Source organism: Hibiscus syriacus, unplaced genomic scaffold (assembly GCF_006381635.1).
Source record: "Hibiscus syriacus cultivar Baekdansim isolate YM2019G1 unplaced genomic scaffold, ASM638163v2 tig00112988_pilon, whole genome shotgun sequence".
Classification (NCBI taxonomy): Eukaryota; Viridiplantae; Streptophyta; class Magnoliopsida; order Malvales; family Malvaceae; genus Hibiscus; species Hibiscus syriacus.
The window spans coordinates 1,037,152-1,054,723 of record NW_024063432.1 but is presented as its reverse complement, the minus strand read 5'-3'; the positions used below and the strand labels follow the sequence as shown (position 1 = coordinate 1,054,723).

General features: G+C 33.6%; 1 protein-coding gene across 1 annotated transcript; it reads right to left on the bottom strand.

Moving 5' to 3' along the window:
• Window positions 1-8,348: 8,348 nt before the first annotated feature.
• LOC120185092 lies at window positions 8,349-11,808 on the bottom strand. Its single transcript, XM_039189406.1, has 7 exons — window positions 11,252-11,808; window positions 10,685-11,177; window positions 10,356-10,433; window positions 9,731-10,297; window positions 9,236-9,616; window positions 8,747-8,954; window positions 8,349-8,683 (listed from the first exon to the last, which is right to left on the bottom strand). Exons 1-7 carry the CDS (start codon window positions 11,806-11,808, stop codon window positions 8,349-8,351), a joined length of 2,619 nt encoding a protein of 872 aa, XP_039045337.1.
• Between the last annotated feature and the right edge of the window lie 5,764 nt (window positions 11,809-17,572).

Sequence of the window (17,572 nt, the reverse complement as noted above, 5' to 3'; positions counted from 1 at the left end):
AGACAAATGAAACTTCTTCCATCAACAATCTTATGAAATATACTTCTATCATTCATAGCAAAAGGAGCAAGAACTTTTATGTTACCGATTAACTCGTTATGACCTCTTGCTCCAAGAGAAAATTGTAAGAGCATTGCAGCAAGAAAAAGCATAACTATTACTATACAAATCATAACTATTTAATTACCAAAAAATAATTAACTAAAATTTAAGGATATAGTTAAAATTAATTATTTTTACTATCGTGTCACGTCAATAAATTAACGAAAATTAACGATTTAATTACAAAAAAATAGTTAACATATCCTGATCATTTGTGTTCCTCTACATAAATCATAATATATTTAACAACAATCATTATAATATAATCATTTACAGAAAATATTTGACTTTGTCAAAACATATGACTCAATGTCGAAATTATGATGATTTCAAGTCTAAGCAACATATCTAATATTATTACTATAAGAATTATTGTGACTATTACATAACATTTTAAAGATGAGTCGATCTTATATGTTGTTCTTTAATACATATTCATATTATGTTTTCAATTACATTTTGTCATCGGTGAATTATATATTAGTTTTAATGTATTATTGTTGTCCAAATTCACATTAATATTTTTTTTTATAGAAAGCTGTTAGTTTTATTAAAAGTAGAAAATATCTAGAATTACAATGAAGATTTACAAGTATAACTGTAAACGTAAACGTAAACTAAATTATAATTGTGACATTTTCCTATAACCATTTACACAAAAACTAGCCACCTAGATCACACAAGGACCAAAGAATGAAAAGGTTAAAAAATCTAACCAAATAACTCAAACAAAATAAAGATACGAACAAATCCGACTGCATCGACAAACAAACCACAAAAGGGGATGAAACTATTGAAAGACCACCGACAAATCGCAAATCAGAGTTAAGTTGAGAAAATTATCTACGAATGCAAAACGTGTATCCAAATCAATCCGAGGGTCTAAAGCATAGAAGATCAACATGATAACAAATAAGTGTCATCTTATCAGTCGTGGCGATGTCAAATTCAACCTTGAAAAAAAAATAAAAACAACGGCAAAAAATCGAAAACTATAAAAAGGCAGAGATAAGCATACCACAAAGGCAAAGATAAACGTGTCACAAAGGCATAAATAAACATGTCATAAAGACACTTTTTCATAAAAAAAACAAAAAGAAAAAACAATCGAAAGTCGACAACCAGTATCAAAACTGGTGCCGTCATCGGCTAAAAATAATTGATTTGATCTATAAAAATAACACAAATTACAAATAATTACAAATAAAGACAAAAATTTGTGATGCTCAATTAAATTTCGTGAATTTGGGGACAATTGCTTAAGGTTTCAAACCTGTCATTTTACGCTAATTCGGTGGAGTTGTTGGCGATTTGACTGAGATAATAATTTAGCCTAACTCATTTAACTTTTTAAAGTGTTCTTAATTTAAATATTTTAATTATTAAAATATATCAAATTTAATATTGAACAATTTAAATTCAAGGGTGAATTACACTAAATATCAATACATTTTAAACTGTTTATCGTTTATACTATTAAACTTTCGATTACTCTAATTAAAACACTAAATTTTGATATTGATTTCAATTATCCTATTGGGATGTTAAAATTCAAATGGTGTGATGACATGAACAAAACGATATCGTTTTGGTACGATTATTGGTACTTTAAAACAACATGATTTCAAGCACTAAACTTTAGAAGGGTATCGATTTTGCGGTTGATATAGGGGATGAGACATCAGGTGCCTTAAGTAAAGGTTAAGAATTCGAATCTTGACGTTGTGAATGAAGAAAATTGAGTTGAGAATAACTCTTATAATGGATTTCTATAAAGCTCATTTTGAGTTAATCGGTCAATATATTAAATACTGATATTGCTAACATAAAAAATTAAATCTATACGAAGATTTAGTTCATAAATATGAATTTAACAATTACTAACAATTCATATTGTGAATATCAACGATAGTAAGATGGAGGAGGCAGTAACAAAAATAGCCTCCTCAATCAAACTTCAATTTTACCTGCCTGCCTCTCAAAATGTTAAGTTAAATTGATAGGATGGGTAAATAATGATAATAAAATATAATGTCGAAATTTTAATTATCACGTTATTTATTCTATCAAATGTTAATAACTTGTGGCTTTATTAACATATCTGATTGATAAAATTCAAAGATCGATGGTCAGAATAGAATATGCTCATAGTTAAATAGTAATTACGTCTAAAAGGTGTGTACATTGTTAATTAGTAAGAAACATTATAAACAGATACTACCTTGTAATCACGCTAAACTATTAAAAAAGGATAAAGTACATAAACGGTCCCCCGACTATAAGATATTACTTTATTAAGTCCCTCGACTATTAAAAGTTTCAAAATGATCCTAATTGTAGAGTGTTGCTTTGTTGAGTCCCTTGACTATTAAAAGTTATAAAATGATCACCCGACTATTCATTATGTTCCAAATTCATCATTTTCCGTTAAAATTTTGACGTTATTATGAGTTAAACGTTAATATGCTAATTGTGATATGATAAAATCTAATCTCAGAATCTCAAACGAATATCATATTTCAGTCATCATGTTAACGTCCAGCTTAGACAATCATCAATCTTTTAACATAAAAGGATAAGTTTCGAACATAATCAATAGTAAGGTGATCAATTTATAACTTTTAATGTTCGAGATACTTAAAAAAGCAAAATTCTGTAATCGAAATATCATTTTATAACTTTAAATAGTCAAAGAACTTAATAAAGCAATACCCTATAATCAAGGGACCATTTGTATACTTTACCCTAAAAAGCTATTAATATCAACAATAACAAGAGGGAGGGGGCAGTAACAAAAAATAGCCATACCTTAATCAAACTTGAATTTTGCCTTTCTGCCTGGTACAGTGATCCTTTGACACTTTAAAGATGGTGCTTTGGGCACGACATGCGTGGAAGAATGATGGGAAATAAGGGCATGTGAAGCCACAAAGATGAGTGCTTATGGAACAAGTGATGATCCCATGTTGTCAACATAGGAAACCATGCGGACCCCTTTTGCTTTCCCATTCTACAACCACCATCGTTGAGGAGTCAACTTCATCGCTCTCTTTTACCCCATCAATTCCCCAACACCGCCCATCATTTTTCCCTTAAAGACAAGACCCTTTGTCGGTAAATTTGCTCAAATAAAGTGATGAAAAAGAAATCATTTCGGTTAGGGAGTATGTTATATTGTTTTAGGAAGACATCTGAACTACTCGGCATCTTTGATGGAAGACGCACGAAAAATATAATATTTTTTCTCACTTGTTTGTATGCTAGGTCTTCTATGTGTTCGTCAAAGATACTGGCAGTTCTAACATATTTTCGAAACATTGTAGTGACTAGGGCGGAGTTACATAATGGTTACGAGGGTTGTTGTCTTTTTCAAAAATTTTAGTATGATGACATTTTAGGTCTTTTTTCGTTTAAATACTAGTCAAATAAGACTTTTGTCCTCTTAATTTTTAGATTTAAATACTTAATAGATTATTATTCTTTCGATATAAAAAAATTCCCCCTCGATATTTGATTCTAGCTCCATCCTTGATAGAGATCATCCTACTTGAAAAAATAAATTTTACGCAACTCTTATACAAATTCATCTTTTTATTGCCCTCTCGGTTTCCCCAAATTTTACCCTGATTAATTCGGACCAAACTGTGTCACACATTTAATTTTAGTGAGTGAGTCTCTCAGCGAGAACTTTTTACATTTACAAAAATTTAAACTCGAAACCTACTTAAACAATATTAAATTATTTACTCTTATATCAATCCGTTGATACAAAAATTCAATTTTTTTTCATCACGTTACTTGAGTAAATTTGCCGCCCTTTGTCCATCGAAAGAAGACGTGAGTGCCACGGTCCCAAAACACGACCATTTGCAAAACAAAAAGCGATTGCTTTTGTCTGAATTTGGGATTTGAGTGCATTGCCCTCGCTCAATATTATTACCACTTATTAGGGTTTGAATTGTCTTGTAGATGTGCACGTGTGAGTAAGATGCAAACCGATCGTGCTGGAATTCAAAAGGCAAATGCTTTAACCTATCAAATCAACAGCACTCACTTTTTCGAGGCCTTATTTCCATGGCAATCAAAACACGGTTTTCGCCTTTAATCTTTCAACGTTGAAATCATATGTATTGCAACCTCTTTCTCCTTAGTGGAAACATGGGAAATTATTATTCCCTTTTGTTTTTCTTTGGAGCAAAGGAAAGTAATTGGCAGTTTTATTGCGTTCATCACATAATAAATCTTTACGATATTTAATCTGATTTAATATGTAACACCCTAAAAATCGGGTTAAATTGAAGTATTGGTAGATTTAACTAGTCTATTTGGGAACTCTTTAAAAATATGGTGCTTTGGGTTGTAATTAATCCATAAATTTTGGGGTTTGAATACCCACAACCTGCATTCACGTATACCATTTGGTATTTTGAAAAAAATGGACACCTTAGTTGGTTCTCTCTCAACAAAACATTTTAGTTTTTCTTCGATTCGTTGCTAACCGAGAGGAGGTCTTTGACATCTCTGGTATCATTGCGTTCGTCTTGTCGACCTCGTTCGTTCGGTGTCCTTGGATTTCTGTTCACCATCGCCATTTGCAATCGGTGAAGTTTTGAATGTTCGAGATTCGCTACAAACCACGTCTCAGTCGATCTTTTTTCACAAACAGACCATGGTAAGCGATTCCCCGTAGTTGGAATTATTTTTTTGCAAATTTTGGTATTTTTTTCGACCACCATAAAGTCCCCCACACGCTCCCACGCGCCGCCGTGTGCGCGTGGGATTCGTCCGACAGTTTGGATTGGCTAAACCGGTCACCCTTTGGACAGAACCGGCTGGGCCGATCACCGACCTGTTTGACCGACCCATTAACCTGACCCATTTGACCGACTCGTTGACCGTTCCATTTTGATCGATCCGTTGACCATTGACGTTTTTTCGAAACTACCTATCTTTATATTTTTCGACATCTTAAATTCGTTTTCACAGTTCATTTGGCCAAATTCTGACCCCAAAAGCCTTGTTTTGCATAATTTATTGCTTAAAGTCACGATTTAATTAAGTAAATTATAGAATTTTGGACTCACTTTCTGATATTGATTTCCGAAGGTGATCACGCTTCTCAGCATCATTCACCAGTTGACCCTGACCATTCTCGCTCAGCTCAGTTCGATTCTGCCCGTTTGTCTCGAGATACGCCTAAGTATTATTTAGTGACTTTATACTCTTTTACCATTTAAAATTATAGATTTTGTGTTCATAGACCAATATTGTTTTAGGTTCCCATTCCGAAAGACCTAGAACTACTAACGTAGGAAATGTAAGGCTTGGCCGATATGAATTTTTCTCTTATAGGTGTGTTCCCTAGACTTGTTCGATATATTTAACGTGTTATATTACATGTTGCTATGTGTAAACCCCCGTTCTGATATCTGCATGAGATTAATTCCCCGTTTTGACATTTACATGGGATTAATTCCCCGTTCTGACCTCTACATGGGATTAGTTTCCCGTTCTGACATATGCATGGGATTAGTTCCCCGTTCTGACATTTGTATGAGATTATATCTCTGTCCTGATGCTATTTGGGGATCCTCATATGACGGCTAAATTCCCATTTTGATTTTGGTATTCAATTTTCGATGTTTTCTTGTAAGGTAATGTGCATATTTTGTTGATTCGGAACGAAAGGTAAGATTGTAAATTTCTGTTATGACATTCTGTTGGTAAAATATCTAAATTTTAATATTGGTCGATTATTATTTTGTTTATTATTTTATACTTGAAACTTTTATGCGTTGCAAAATTATATGATTAAATTTTAGAGGACACATTGAACCTTGTAGCTCAATTTGTTTCTGTCTTTCCTTTTCAGATTATACAGATATAGGACCAGTTTGGCTATCGGAAGTATGGTCTTGATTATACACTGTTTGCAGTTTAATATTTACTTTTCAACCTTCTTAATATGTGGTATGAGTTTATTTCTGATTTTATATTCGGTAAACATTTTCAGAACGACTTATTAAAAATTTTCTTTCGTTGATTGTATAAGTGATCAACATGGTCACCCTGATTCAGTTGTAACTCTTAGGCTGGGTATAGGAGGTTACATTTAGTGGTATATAATCCCATATTTAAACTCTCGGACTGTGCAACCTGCTATAATTCTGAAAATTTGTTTAAAACAAATATGCAAAAAGATTTGTAGAAAAGTATGAAAAATGATTTTTGAAAATCATGCCATAAGATTTTTAAGTATTTTATGAAATTATCGAGACTCTGATGTCATTCTGAAAGGTTACTACTTATCTGTAATGATAGTTTAATATTATATATATATATATATATATATATAATATATATATAGTTGTGAGCCTGGTTTGGATGTCTGATGTCGTTTAGACACATTAATTGGCTATTTTGGTTGTAAGGTATGAACTCTTCCAATTAAGTTAAATAACGACGCATATTCTTGATTTTCTTTTAACACTCTTCAGTCCTCCTCGGTTAAACTTTATTAACAATTCTGAATTTATTCTCGATTTCCTCCTAAAAATAAGATGTGTTAATATCTGGTTTCCATCATTATGTTCAGTTTTATATGGGAAACTCTGACCGAAATCTCTGGACCTGTAATAAAATCCTTCCTAACAGGTACCTCGTAGAAATTTTATATATGCCATATGACTAAATATTCATCCACGTTCATCTCGATTGTGAGTTTTGATAAAATTTCAGTTTTGTACGACAATATAAGAATATAAATGGATCCCTGTAATAATGCTAACCTGTTCGTGTTCTTATTCTCTCACATTATGGTTTCCTATGTACAAGAATGGGTTTTAAGCAATATTATATTCGAGTTTTTATTCTGCCAAAAAATTTTGTGTAAAGTTTGACATTCCAGAATGAAATATTATTTTGATATGAACCATTTTGAATTCCTTTAAATCCTCTGTAGATTAATTCTGATATCTACTAGTAGCTTCCTCATTTGGTTAATAAATATGATATTTGTATCATTCTAATTCAATCTGACTTGGGGAAAGTGTTTTGACACTATCATTCCTTTTCCTCGGGAATTATTAACTCTGTATGTGATATTCATTGTCCTAAAACATGAGTATAGGTTCTGAAGTATTCTGAATGAGACTGGATATAAGTATTTCTTGTGTATTGTCTATATGATGAAAACCGAAAGGATATAACATATGTATTACTCTGATTCATACTATCTATAGGGGAGGAAGTTAATTTCGGGAATTACTCTGAAAGTATGAAAACTAGAATTCTATTTCTGCCTAGTTTATTTCAACCAGTACAGACTTCAAAATGAATTTGTGAATGAGTAATTGTAGGCTTTCTCAGTATAATGTCTTTGACTCTATCAAAGTAAGATTCAGTCTGTGTTTTATTGATCATCTCGACAAGTCCATTTATTTTATTCTGGTTCGAATCGGTTACATTTCTGGTAACTAATTGTTCATTTTGGCGAGTCTTCCTTGTCTATAGTGACTGACCGAAATATGAGATTTATGTCACGATTCAAAAGACTCTTCCTAAGGCTCTTTGTCTACGATTGAAACTTCGATACCATTTATTATCCTCAAATTGGTGGGTTGTTGAACGGATTACTCAGATACTGGAAGATAAACTAAAATGTCATATTATAGTGTTCCGAGATGATTGGATGGATCATTTACTGTTGATTAAGGTTTACTCGTTGACAGATTATGTGATGAGTTGGACTAATTGCATAACGTGATGAGCAGGACTAATCCGTTGATGCAAAAATTCAATTTTTTTCATCACGATACTTGAGTAAATTTGCCGCCCTTTGTCCATCGAAAGAAGACGTGAGTGCCACGGTCCCAAAACATGACCATTTGCTAAAAAAGCGATTGCTTTTGTCTGAATTTGGGATTTGAGTGCATTGCCCTCGCTCAATATTATTACCATTTATTAGGGTTTGAATTGTCTTGTAGATGTGCACGTGCGAGTAGGATGCAAACCGATCGTGCTGGAATTCTAAAGGCAAATGCTTTAACCTATCAAATCAACAGCACTCACTTTTTCGAGGCCTTATTTCCATGGCAATCAAAACACGGTTTTTGCCTTTAATCTTTCAACGTTGAAATCATATGTATTGCAACCTCTTTCTTTCTTTTTTTTAATGAAACTCATGGGCATCATTAAAAACCCATTTTAAACCTAGTAAGGGGAAAAGAGTGTCCAAATTATATTAATCAAAGATCAATGACATCGTTTTTAACATTCTGAACAATGATGTCGGGACAAACTGACTCAAAAACCAAAAAACCACCCGAATTTAAAGCCCAACTGGCTAATGCATGAGCAACCTGATTACACTCTCTAGGAGTATGCAAAATACAAAAACGAGGATGATCCTGAAAAATAGTACGAGCCTCTTGAACATACACATCGAGGGTGGAAATATCTATAGAAGTTTGTGTAATCTTATGGACGAGCATCAAGGAATCAGTTTCAAACTGAACATCAGACCATCTCATATCACAAGCCATTCTAAGACCAGCGAGTAAAGAAGACAGTTCTGCAAAATCTGCCTCAAAACATCCAACAGAAGACTGGGCCAAACCACCACAAACCTATCCACACTTATCACAAGCAACAACTCCAATTGATGACAGTCGGCGCTCCGCAACAAAGGCACCATCAACATTTACTTTGATAAGTCCCTCGAAAGGTGGAGTCCATCGTATAGCAGTATTTGTATACCGTTGTTTATTCATCCCCACACTAATAGCCCTTAAATAGTCCTGATGTAGTATCTTTGCATTAGTCACCAAGAGCCACGCCACACCGGTTGCAACCTGTTAGAATGAATAAAGGAGTTTCGATTATTCCAGACATTCCACAGAATTATCAAAAAACCAATAAAAGCATCAATTCCTAGAATAGAGAATACTTCATCCATCCATAATAAAGAACTATCTATAGTACTAAAAAATATATAAGGAGGCAGATATGCTAGACGTAAAGCCTCCAAAGTTACAGGACAGTCCCTCATGGCATGTATAATCTTCTACTCTCCATTAGAACACATAGGACAAATTTCATTACCAAAACCAGCACTTTTAAGCCGACTACCCACAGGTAATGCATTCCGGGCAACCCGCCAAGCAAACACACGTATCTTAGGAAGAATTTTCAATTTACCCATAACTGACCACAATTTAGACTTCCTCTCATTATCATGATTTCGTTTCTGTAACCACCAATAACCATATCTAACTGAGTAGATACCCGAATCATGGTTAGCCCAAACAATAACATCTTCAGCACAAGGTGCAATAGGAACTGAAAAAATCTGCATAGCATATTCCTTAGAAAACAACTTATAAATCAAAGATTCATTCCAAACATTAGAACCATCAATCATAATATCAGAACAATAAAGAGGATTAAGATCAGAGTTAGAATAACTCCCCGTGAGATAAACAACTTTTGAACCACCCCAGATATCATAGTGAACCTGTTTATTACTTCGTATACCAAAACGTCAAAAAGACCCCCATGCATAATAACTTCTATCCTTTAGAGTAGCATGCAATATATCACTGTGGGGAAAATATTTAGCACGAAATACTCGAGCCACCAAACTCTCTGGATCCTTAATAAAACACCATAATTGTTTGCCTAATAAAGCCAAATTGATACTCTGCAAGTCCCGAAATCCCATCCCACCTTGTCTTTTGGGTTTGCACATTGTTTTCCAAGCAACCATTGGCCAACCACGCCTATTAGCATCACTTGACCACCAGTAGTGCCTCATATTACTCACCAAATCCTGAACTAAACAATCAGGAAGCCGATAGCAATACATAATATATTGTGGAAGAGCTTGGGCAACAGCTTTAAGAAATACCTCACGACCTCCAAATGAAAGAAGATGTTTCGTCTTCCTATCAATTCTATTCGAAACCTTTTCTTTCAAATAACCAAATGTATTCGTCTTATTCTTTCCAATGTGAAGAGGCATACCAAGGTAGTGTCCCAAATCAGACACTTCGCCAATACCCAAGATACTCAAAATCTGATCACGACATTCTTGTCTCGTACTTGGACTAAAATATAATATCGATTTCTCAAGATTCACTTTTTGACCAGAAGCAACTTCATAAGAATCAAAAGCATCGCAAATAATAGAAGCCTCCTATAAAGAGTTCTTAATGAAGATAAGGCTATCATCAGTAAAAAAATAAATGAGTTACCTTAGGACCATTCTGACTTGCCCCCATTTCACGAATCTTCTTTTGAGCATGCAAACGGTTAAATAGAGCGGATAACCCCTGAGTGCAGAAAAGAAATAAAAATGGAGATAAATGATCGCCTTGTCGTAACCCTCGATTTGGCCTAAACTCTTTAGTGAGACTACCATTGATATGAACAGAGAAAGAGACGGTTTCCACACATCTCATAATAAGATTAACCCAATCAGCACAAAAACCTAGCTTTAACATAACCTTTCTCAGAAAAGACCATTCCACTCTATTGTACGCTTTCTTCATATCCAATTTAATAGCAACACCCTTATTCGGACCATTTTTGAAGAGTTCATATAATGAATAAGCTCATGTGCCACCAATATGTTATCCGATATTTGGCGTCTAGGAAGAAAGACAGCTTGTGTTTCATGAATGCAACTCGCCATATGCCCCTTAAACCATCGAACCAGAACCTTGGAAACAATTTTATAAACTACAGTACAAAGACTGATTGGGCGAAGATGCTTCATTTGTTGAGGATCAGATATTTTTGGAATAAGAACAATCACCGTCTTATTAACCAAACTCATGTCTAACGTACCTTGTAACAATTGTAAGCACAAATAGACCACATCAGCCCCAACAATATCCCAATGCAATCGATAGAAACTCGTCGGAAGCCCATCAATGCCAGGTGCCTTCTGCGGATAAATATCAAGAAAGGCTGCAATGATTTCATCAGTAGTAAAATCCTCACAAAGCGCACCATTCATTTCATCAGTAATGACCGTATCAATAGTATCAATAACAGAATCATCAGAGACAGTACTCGACGACCATTAGCATGAGCATGAAAATAGGAAGTATTCTGATCTCCATTAGCCAACCATTGTACTCGATACCTTTGCATCCAATACACCTCCTCCTTATTAAGCAGAAGATGCAATTCATTTTTATCTCTTTTGAGATTCTGTAATTCTGCCTCCGAAGTATGACGGCTAAAAGAAGAATTAATTTTATTCCGAAGAACTTGAATTCTGCCACGAGAGATAGCCAAACGAACCTTTTGCCAAGAACTAAGTTTTGACCCAACCTCAGTAATTTTATCCAGAATATCAGAATAAGGTAGATCCCAAGCAGCTTTAACTAATATTCTAAAAGCTTCCTCAGAAGCCCAACATTGTTCGAAACAAAAATAATCATCACCTCGATCCCTGGATAAAGGTTGAACCCAAGCAGTATCCATTAATAAATAACAATGATTAGAAGTTTCAGCAAACTCAGTAAATACCTTACCATTTGGAAATGCTTGTCGCCAACTTTGGGAAGCAACAAAACGATCAATATGTTCCTTAATAGCATGATTCGCCGACCCCCCATAATGCCACGTAAACCAATCTCTAGCAGGCTTAACATCAAATAAACCATTATTAGCAAGCACCATATGAAACTCATCCATTTGAACTCTTGATTTCCTTCACCTACATTGTTTTTCAGAATCATGAAGGATTGCATTAAGATCCTCACCCAATAACCATGGAAAATTAGAAGCATTTCATAAAGAATGAATAATGGACCAAGCCTCAATCTTGAGATTAGCATGGTGACTTGCATATAAACCCGAGAAATGAAATTTACTAGTGCCATCATCAATGATAGAATCAATATGAAACCGAGAGTACGATAAAATCGAGACATTAATATTATTATTCCACAAGAGCATTAACCAATACAATCATTGCTTTTGTCTACAACAAAACAATTATCCATACCAAGCTTACAACATATATAGTTACTATTGTTTTACTTTATTCGAGTCTCGCTTAAGAAAACAACATTTGCACTCTTAAGACCGATATATCGGCCAATCACACGAACTGTCGTAACGTTGTTTAGAACACGACAGTTTCAACACAAGACAATCATTGATCACGACGAGGTTGAGCCTCAACCGCCGCCACAGAGTTTTAGAGTTGCTCATCCCAGCATCATTTGTTGAAGTATGTGCAAGTCTTGTTCGCTTAGATAGAATTGGGTTAATACTGTAAACCACGCTTAGACAAACGATTTGTTAAAATATATGGAACATCATTACCAAATTCTAACCATCGTAACATGAGTATTTGAATATTCAGTATCCTCCAAAACTACAGTTTTATTGGACATATCTCCTTCTGAAGGGTTGTCGACCACCACCTCTGTACTTGTATTCCCTTTTGTTTTTTCTTTGGAGCAAAGGAAAGTAATTGGTAGTTTTATTGCGTTCATCCCATAATAAATCTTTACTATATCCAAGCTGATTTAATATGTAACACCCCAAAAATCGGGTTAAATTAAAGTGTTGGTCGGTTTATTAGTCTATTTGGGAACTCTTTAAAAATATGGGGCTTTGGGTTGTAATTAATCCATAAATTTTGGGGTTTGAATACCCAAAACATGCATTCACAACTACCATTTGGTATTTTGAAAAAAATGGGCACCTCAGTCGGTTCTCTCTCTATTTTCTCTCTCAACAAAACGTTTTGGTTTTTCTTCAATTCGTTGCTAACCGAGATGAGGTCTTTGACATTTCCGGTGTCATTGCTTTCGTCTCGTCAACCTCGTTTATTCGATTTCCTTGGATTTCCGTTCACCATTGCTGTTTGTAATCGATGAAGTTTCGAATGTTCGAGATTCGGTAAAAATCCCATCTCCGTCGATCTTTTTCGAAAATTGGCTCCGGTAAGCGATTCCCTATAGTTGGAATTATTTTTCTGCAAATTTTGGTATTTTTTTGGCCACCGTAAAGTCCCTTACGCACTCCCACGCCGCGCTGTACATGTTTGGAATTCGTCCGACGGTTGGGATCGGCTAAACCGATCACCCCTTGGACCAGATCAGTTGAGCCGGTCACTGACCCTTTTGATCGACCCATTAACCCAACCCATTTGACCGACCCATTGACAGTTCCCTTTTGATCGATTCGTTGACCGCTAACCATTGACTTTGACCATTAAGTTTTTTGGAAACCACCTATCTTTATGTTTTTCGATGTCCTAAGTTCGTTTAGCCAAATTTTGACCCCAAAACCATATTTTGCATCATTTATTGCTTAAAATCATGATTTAATTAAGTAAATCGTGGAATTTTGGACTCACTTTCTGATATTAATTTCTGAAGGTGATCACGTTTCTCCGCATCATTCACTAGTTGACCCTGACCGTTCACGCTCAGGTTAGTTCGATTATGCCCATTTGTCTCTAGATATGCGTAAGTATTATTTAGTGACTTTATAGTCTTTTACAACATAGAATTATGGATTCTATGTTCATTGAATAGTAATGTTTTAGGTTCCCATTCTGCATGACCTAATACTACTAATGTGGGAAATGTAAGGCCGATATGATATACATTTTTCTCTTATAGGTGTGTCACCTTGACCTATTCGATATATTTAACGTGTTATGTTATATATTGCTATATGTAAACATGTTTGTGATCTGATTATATATATATTTATATATACGCGACATATCTGACTTTTGAATACTGTGACATCATTATTAATTTGCATGTTGATGCATTTATGATATCTCCATGGGATCCACTATGGAGGGAATAATCCCCGTCTTGATTCTGCATGGGACCTCATTCCCTGTTCTGACATTTGCATGGGATTAATTCCCCGTTCTGACATTTGCATGAGATTAATTCCCCGTTCTAACCTCTGCATGAGATTAGTTCCCCGTTTTAACATCTGTATGGGATTAGTTCCCTGTTCTGACATCTGCATGAGATTATATCTCCGTCCTGACTCTGTTTGGGATCTTCATATGAGGGCTAAATTCCCATTCTGATTTTGGTATTTAGTTTTCGATGTTTTCTTGAAAGGTAATGTGCATATTTTGTTGATTTGGAACGAAACGTAAGATTGTTAATTTATGTTGGGACATTCTGCTGGTAAAATATCTAAATTTTAATATTGGTCGATTATTATTTTGTTTATTATTTCATACTTGAAATTTTTCTGCATTGCGGTATTACCTGATTAAATTTTAGAGGACGCATTGAGCCTTGTAGCTCACTCTGTTTCTATCTTTCTTTTTCAGATTATCCAGATATAAGACCAGTTTGGATCTCGATTATACACTGTATGCGGTTTAATATTTACTTTTCATCCTTCTTAAAATGTTGCATGAGTTTATTTCTGTTTCTATATTCTGTAAACATTTGTAGAACGACTTATTAAAAATTTTCGTTCGTGGATCATATAAGTGATCAACATGGTCACCATTATTCAGTTGTAACTTCTAGGTTGGGTCTAGGGGGTTACATAATTGATCAATTTTAGATTGGGTTATTTCATATTTAGTGATTTATATTAGGTCATATAAAGTTACCGGTTGGTCAGTGAGATGATTTATCAGATCTTTTAAATAAGGTTAAAAGTTTAAAATCTAATGTTGAGAATGAAGTAAATTTAATTAGGAAGATTGTCCTATAATAATTCTCTACAGTACCCGTCCTAATTTAATTGGTTTGATTTCAGTTGAATCGTTCCATGTTTAATGATTCATATTGGGTCATATCAAGTTATGAGTAACTTCAGGTTGCATCAACTTCATGTTTAAGTCATTTTAAATTTCAGTTATTTAGTTTTGGTTGTTCGAATCGAATCTGGTTTGAATTGTCTTGATGTACAATGAGTGATGTGGTAGTTCATAGTGAGAAATAATATGGATAGACAGGTGATTTGTGGTTAACTTATTTTGGTGTGGACGAAGAGCCAGATTGAGAGATAGATATGTTATGAGAATGTTTCTCAATAGGGAGATCGAGATTTCTCTTCTTGATCCTATATGAACTATATTATATATTATGAATGTTTGATGGTCACTCGATCATTTATTAATAAGACGAGTTATAACATCTAAAATATTAGACTCGATCATACTTATGGGTTTGAGTCAAACTATAAATTATGTGTTTTTTCCTTTAATTTTGTTGAAATTATAGAGAAAAAAATATGATACATTGAAAGGAAAAAGAGGAGAAAAGAAAGAAAGAGTAAGAGGATAAAATAATTAAGAGAGGAAGGGAAATAAATGAAAAAGAAAAATTGAAAAGAATTTTGATGTGATAAATTTATGAGATATGTATTTATATTGATATTAGTTTTTTTATAATTCATAGTTATTATAAGATAACATATTTTCACACTCAATAGATATAATTGTTTGTATTGACAATGTGTATAGGGATGGTAATGGGTCGGATTAGGGCCTTGTTTTTTGTCAATCCGACTTGAAAGTTATATATCCTCCGTCCGATCCGACACGAACCTAAAAATACATATCTTTCACTTGACTCCGACCCGAATTTTTAAAGTATAAATATGATCCGGTATAAAATAAGGACTTAATTAAAAATAATAAATATTTTAAAAATTACTTTATTATCCCTAGATCGGGTCAGGTCAGAATTTTTTCACCCTCCACCCCAACCCGACCCGACCTCATCCCCTTAAAAAATTGACCCGACCCAAAACGAATCTGATTTTTAAAAATAAATTCGACCCTTTTAAATCGGGTATGGTCAGAATTAAGGATGAGCATGAGTTGGGTCGGGTTGGATTTTCGGTCCACTCGACCCGAAAATTTTAAATCCTATACCTGACCCGACCCGAAAAATATACCCTTCCATCTGACTCGAACCTGACCCGATTTTTTGAGTTAAAATTCGAATCCAACCCGGCCCAACACGAAATAATATATTTATTTAAAAAAATATTATCTTTATTTAATAAAAATAAGGATTTAATTGAAAAAATAATATATAGAGTGGTATTATTGCAATTATCCCTAAATATATAAGGTAAAATTATATTTTTTTGGGTCGGGTAGGATATTTTTCACCCTAAACCCGAACCTGACCCAACACGAACCTAAATATTTTAAAAAAAATTCAACCCAATCGAGTAGGGTCAAGTTAGAACCAGTCGAATTTTGGTCCCATACCCATCCCTAGTCAAAACCCATCGTTTCAGATTAAATTATCATCCCTAAATACGCATACACTCTATAGATATCGTTATCCAAACATAGAAACTTAAGAAAATCTATATACTTTTATTATTATGATCAATAGAAGAATTTATAATTATTTAAACCTAAATCTTTTAAGAACAATATTTCATTTTTCTGTTAAAATCCTTGGATAAGTCTTTGGTATTGATATTAAAACTATGATATCATGACATGATTGCCACTAATTACATGAAGTAATGCAATCATGTCCGGATTTGTCCTTTATTTGGACACCTTTATACCACAATCCATGATATCCCGACTTAATTGCAAGATTTGTCTGAATATCCAAGTGTTCAAATCTAAAAAAAAGTCAACATTTGCTACTTCACTTGATTGTTCATACCCGTAGCAAACGCAAAGCATAGTTTATTAAACGACAGTTGCTTTTTTAATCAGCAAAATCCACAATGGCAGGCACCCATCAAGGCTGGAGAGACAAGTCATTATGACATCACATAATGCTGGTTTTTTTCCTCCACAAAAGATCGAGGTTAAATTATGCGTTTAATATCTAAACTATAAGTTTTGGTTCGTTTTAATACATAAACTTTTAAGTTTTTCAAAATTATACTTAACGTTTAGTTTTTGTTTCATTTTAATATCTCTCTGTTAAGAAACTTAACGACAGTGCATTTTTACGTTTAGTTTTTGTTTCATTTTAATATCTCTCTGTTAAGAAACTTAACGACATTGCATTTTTATGGATAAATTACATCATTCATTACTTTACTATCTTCTCACTCTTATTTTGATACTAAAGTTTAAAAAATTTCATTTTAACTGCTTAACTTTAAAATTGCTCCCATTTTAATCACTCTAATTTATTTTATTAATAATTTTTATGACATGACATTTTATTATTATTTTCTTAATATATAATTAAAAATAAAAAATAAATGTGAGAGTTATAGTGATTAAATTAGGAGTAATTTGAAAGTTAAGTGATAAAAGTAAAAACTTTTGAACTTAGGAGTAAAAAGATAGTTGAGTGATGAATGATACAATTTACACATAAAAAAGTGCCACGTGAAAATCGTTATATTTTCAACGGCAACGGCAAGTTACTAAAAAGAAACAAAACCTAAACGTTATACATGATTTTGAAAAAATCAAAAATTTATTTATGAAAATAAACTAAAACTAATAATTTATGTA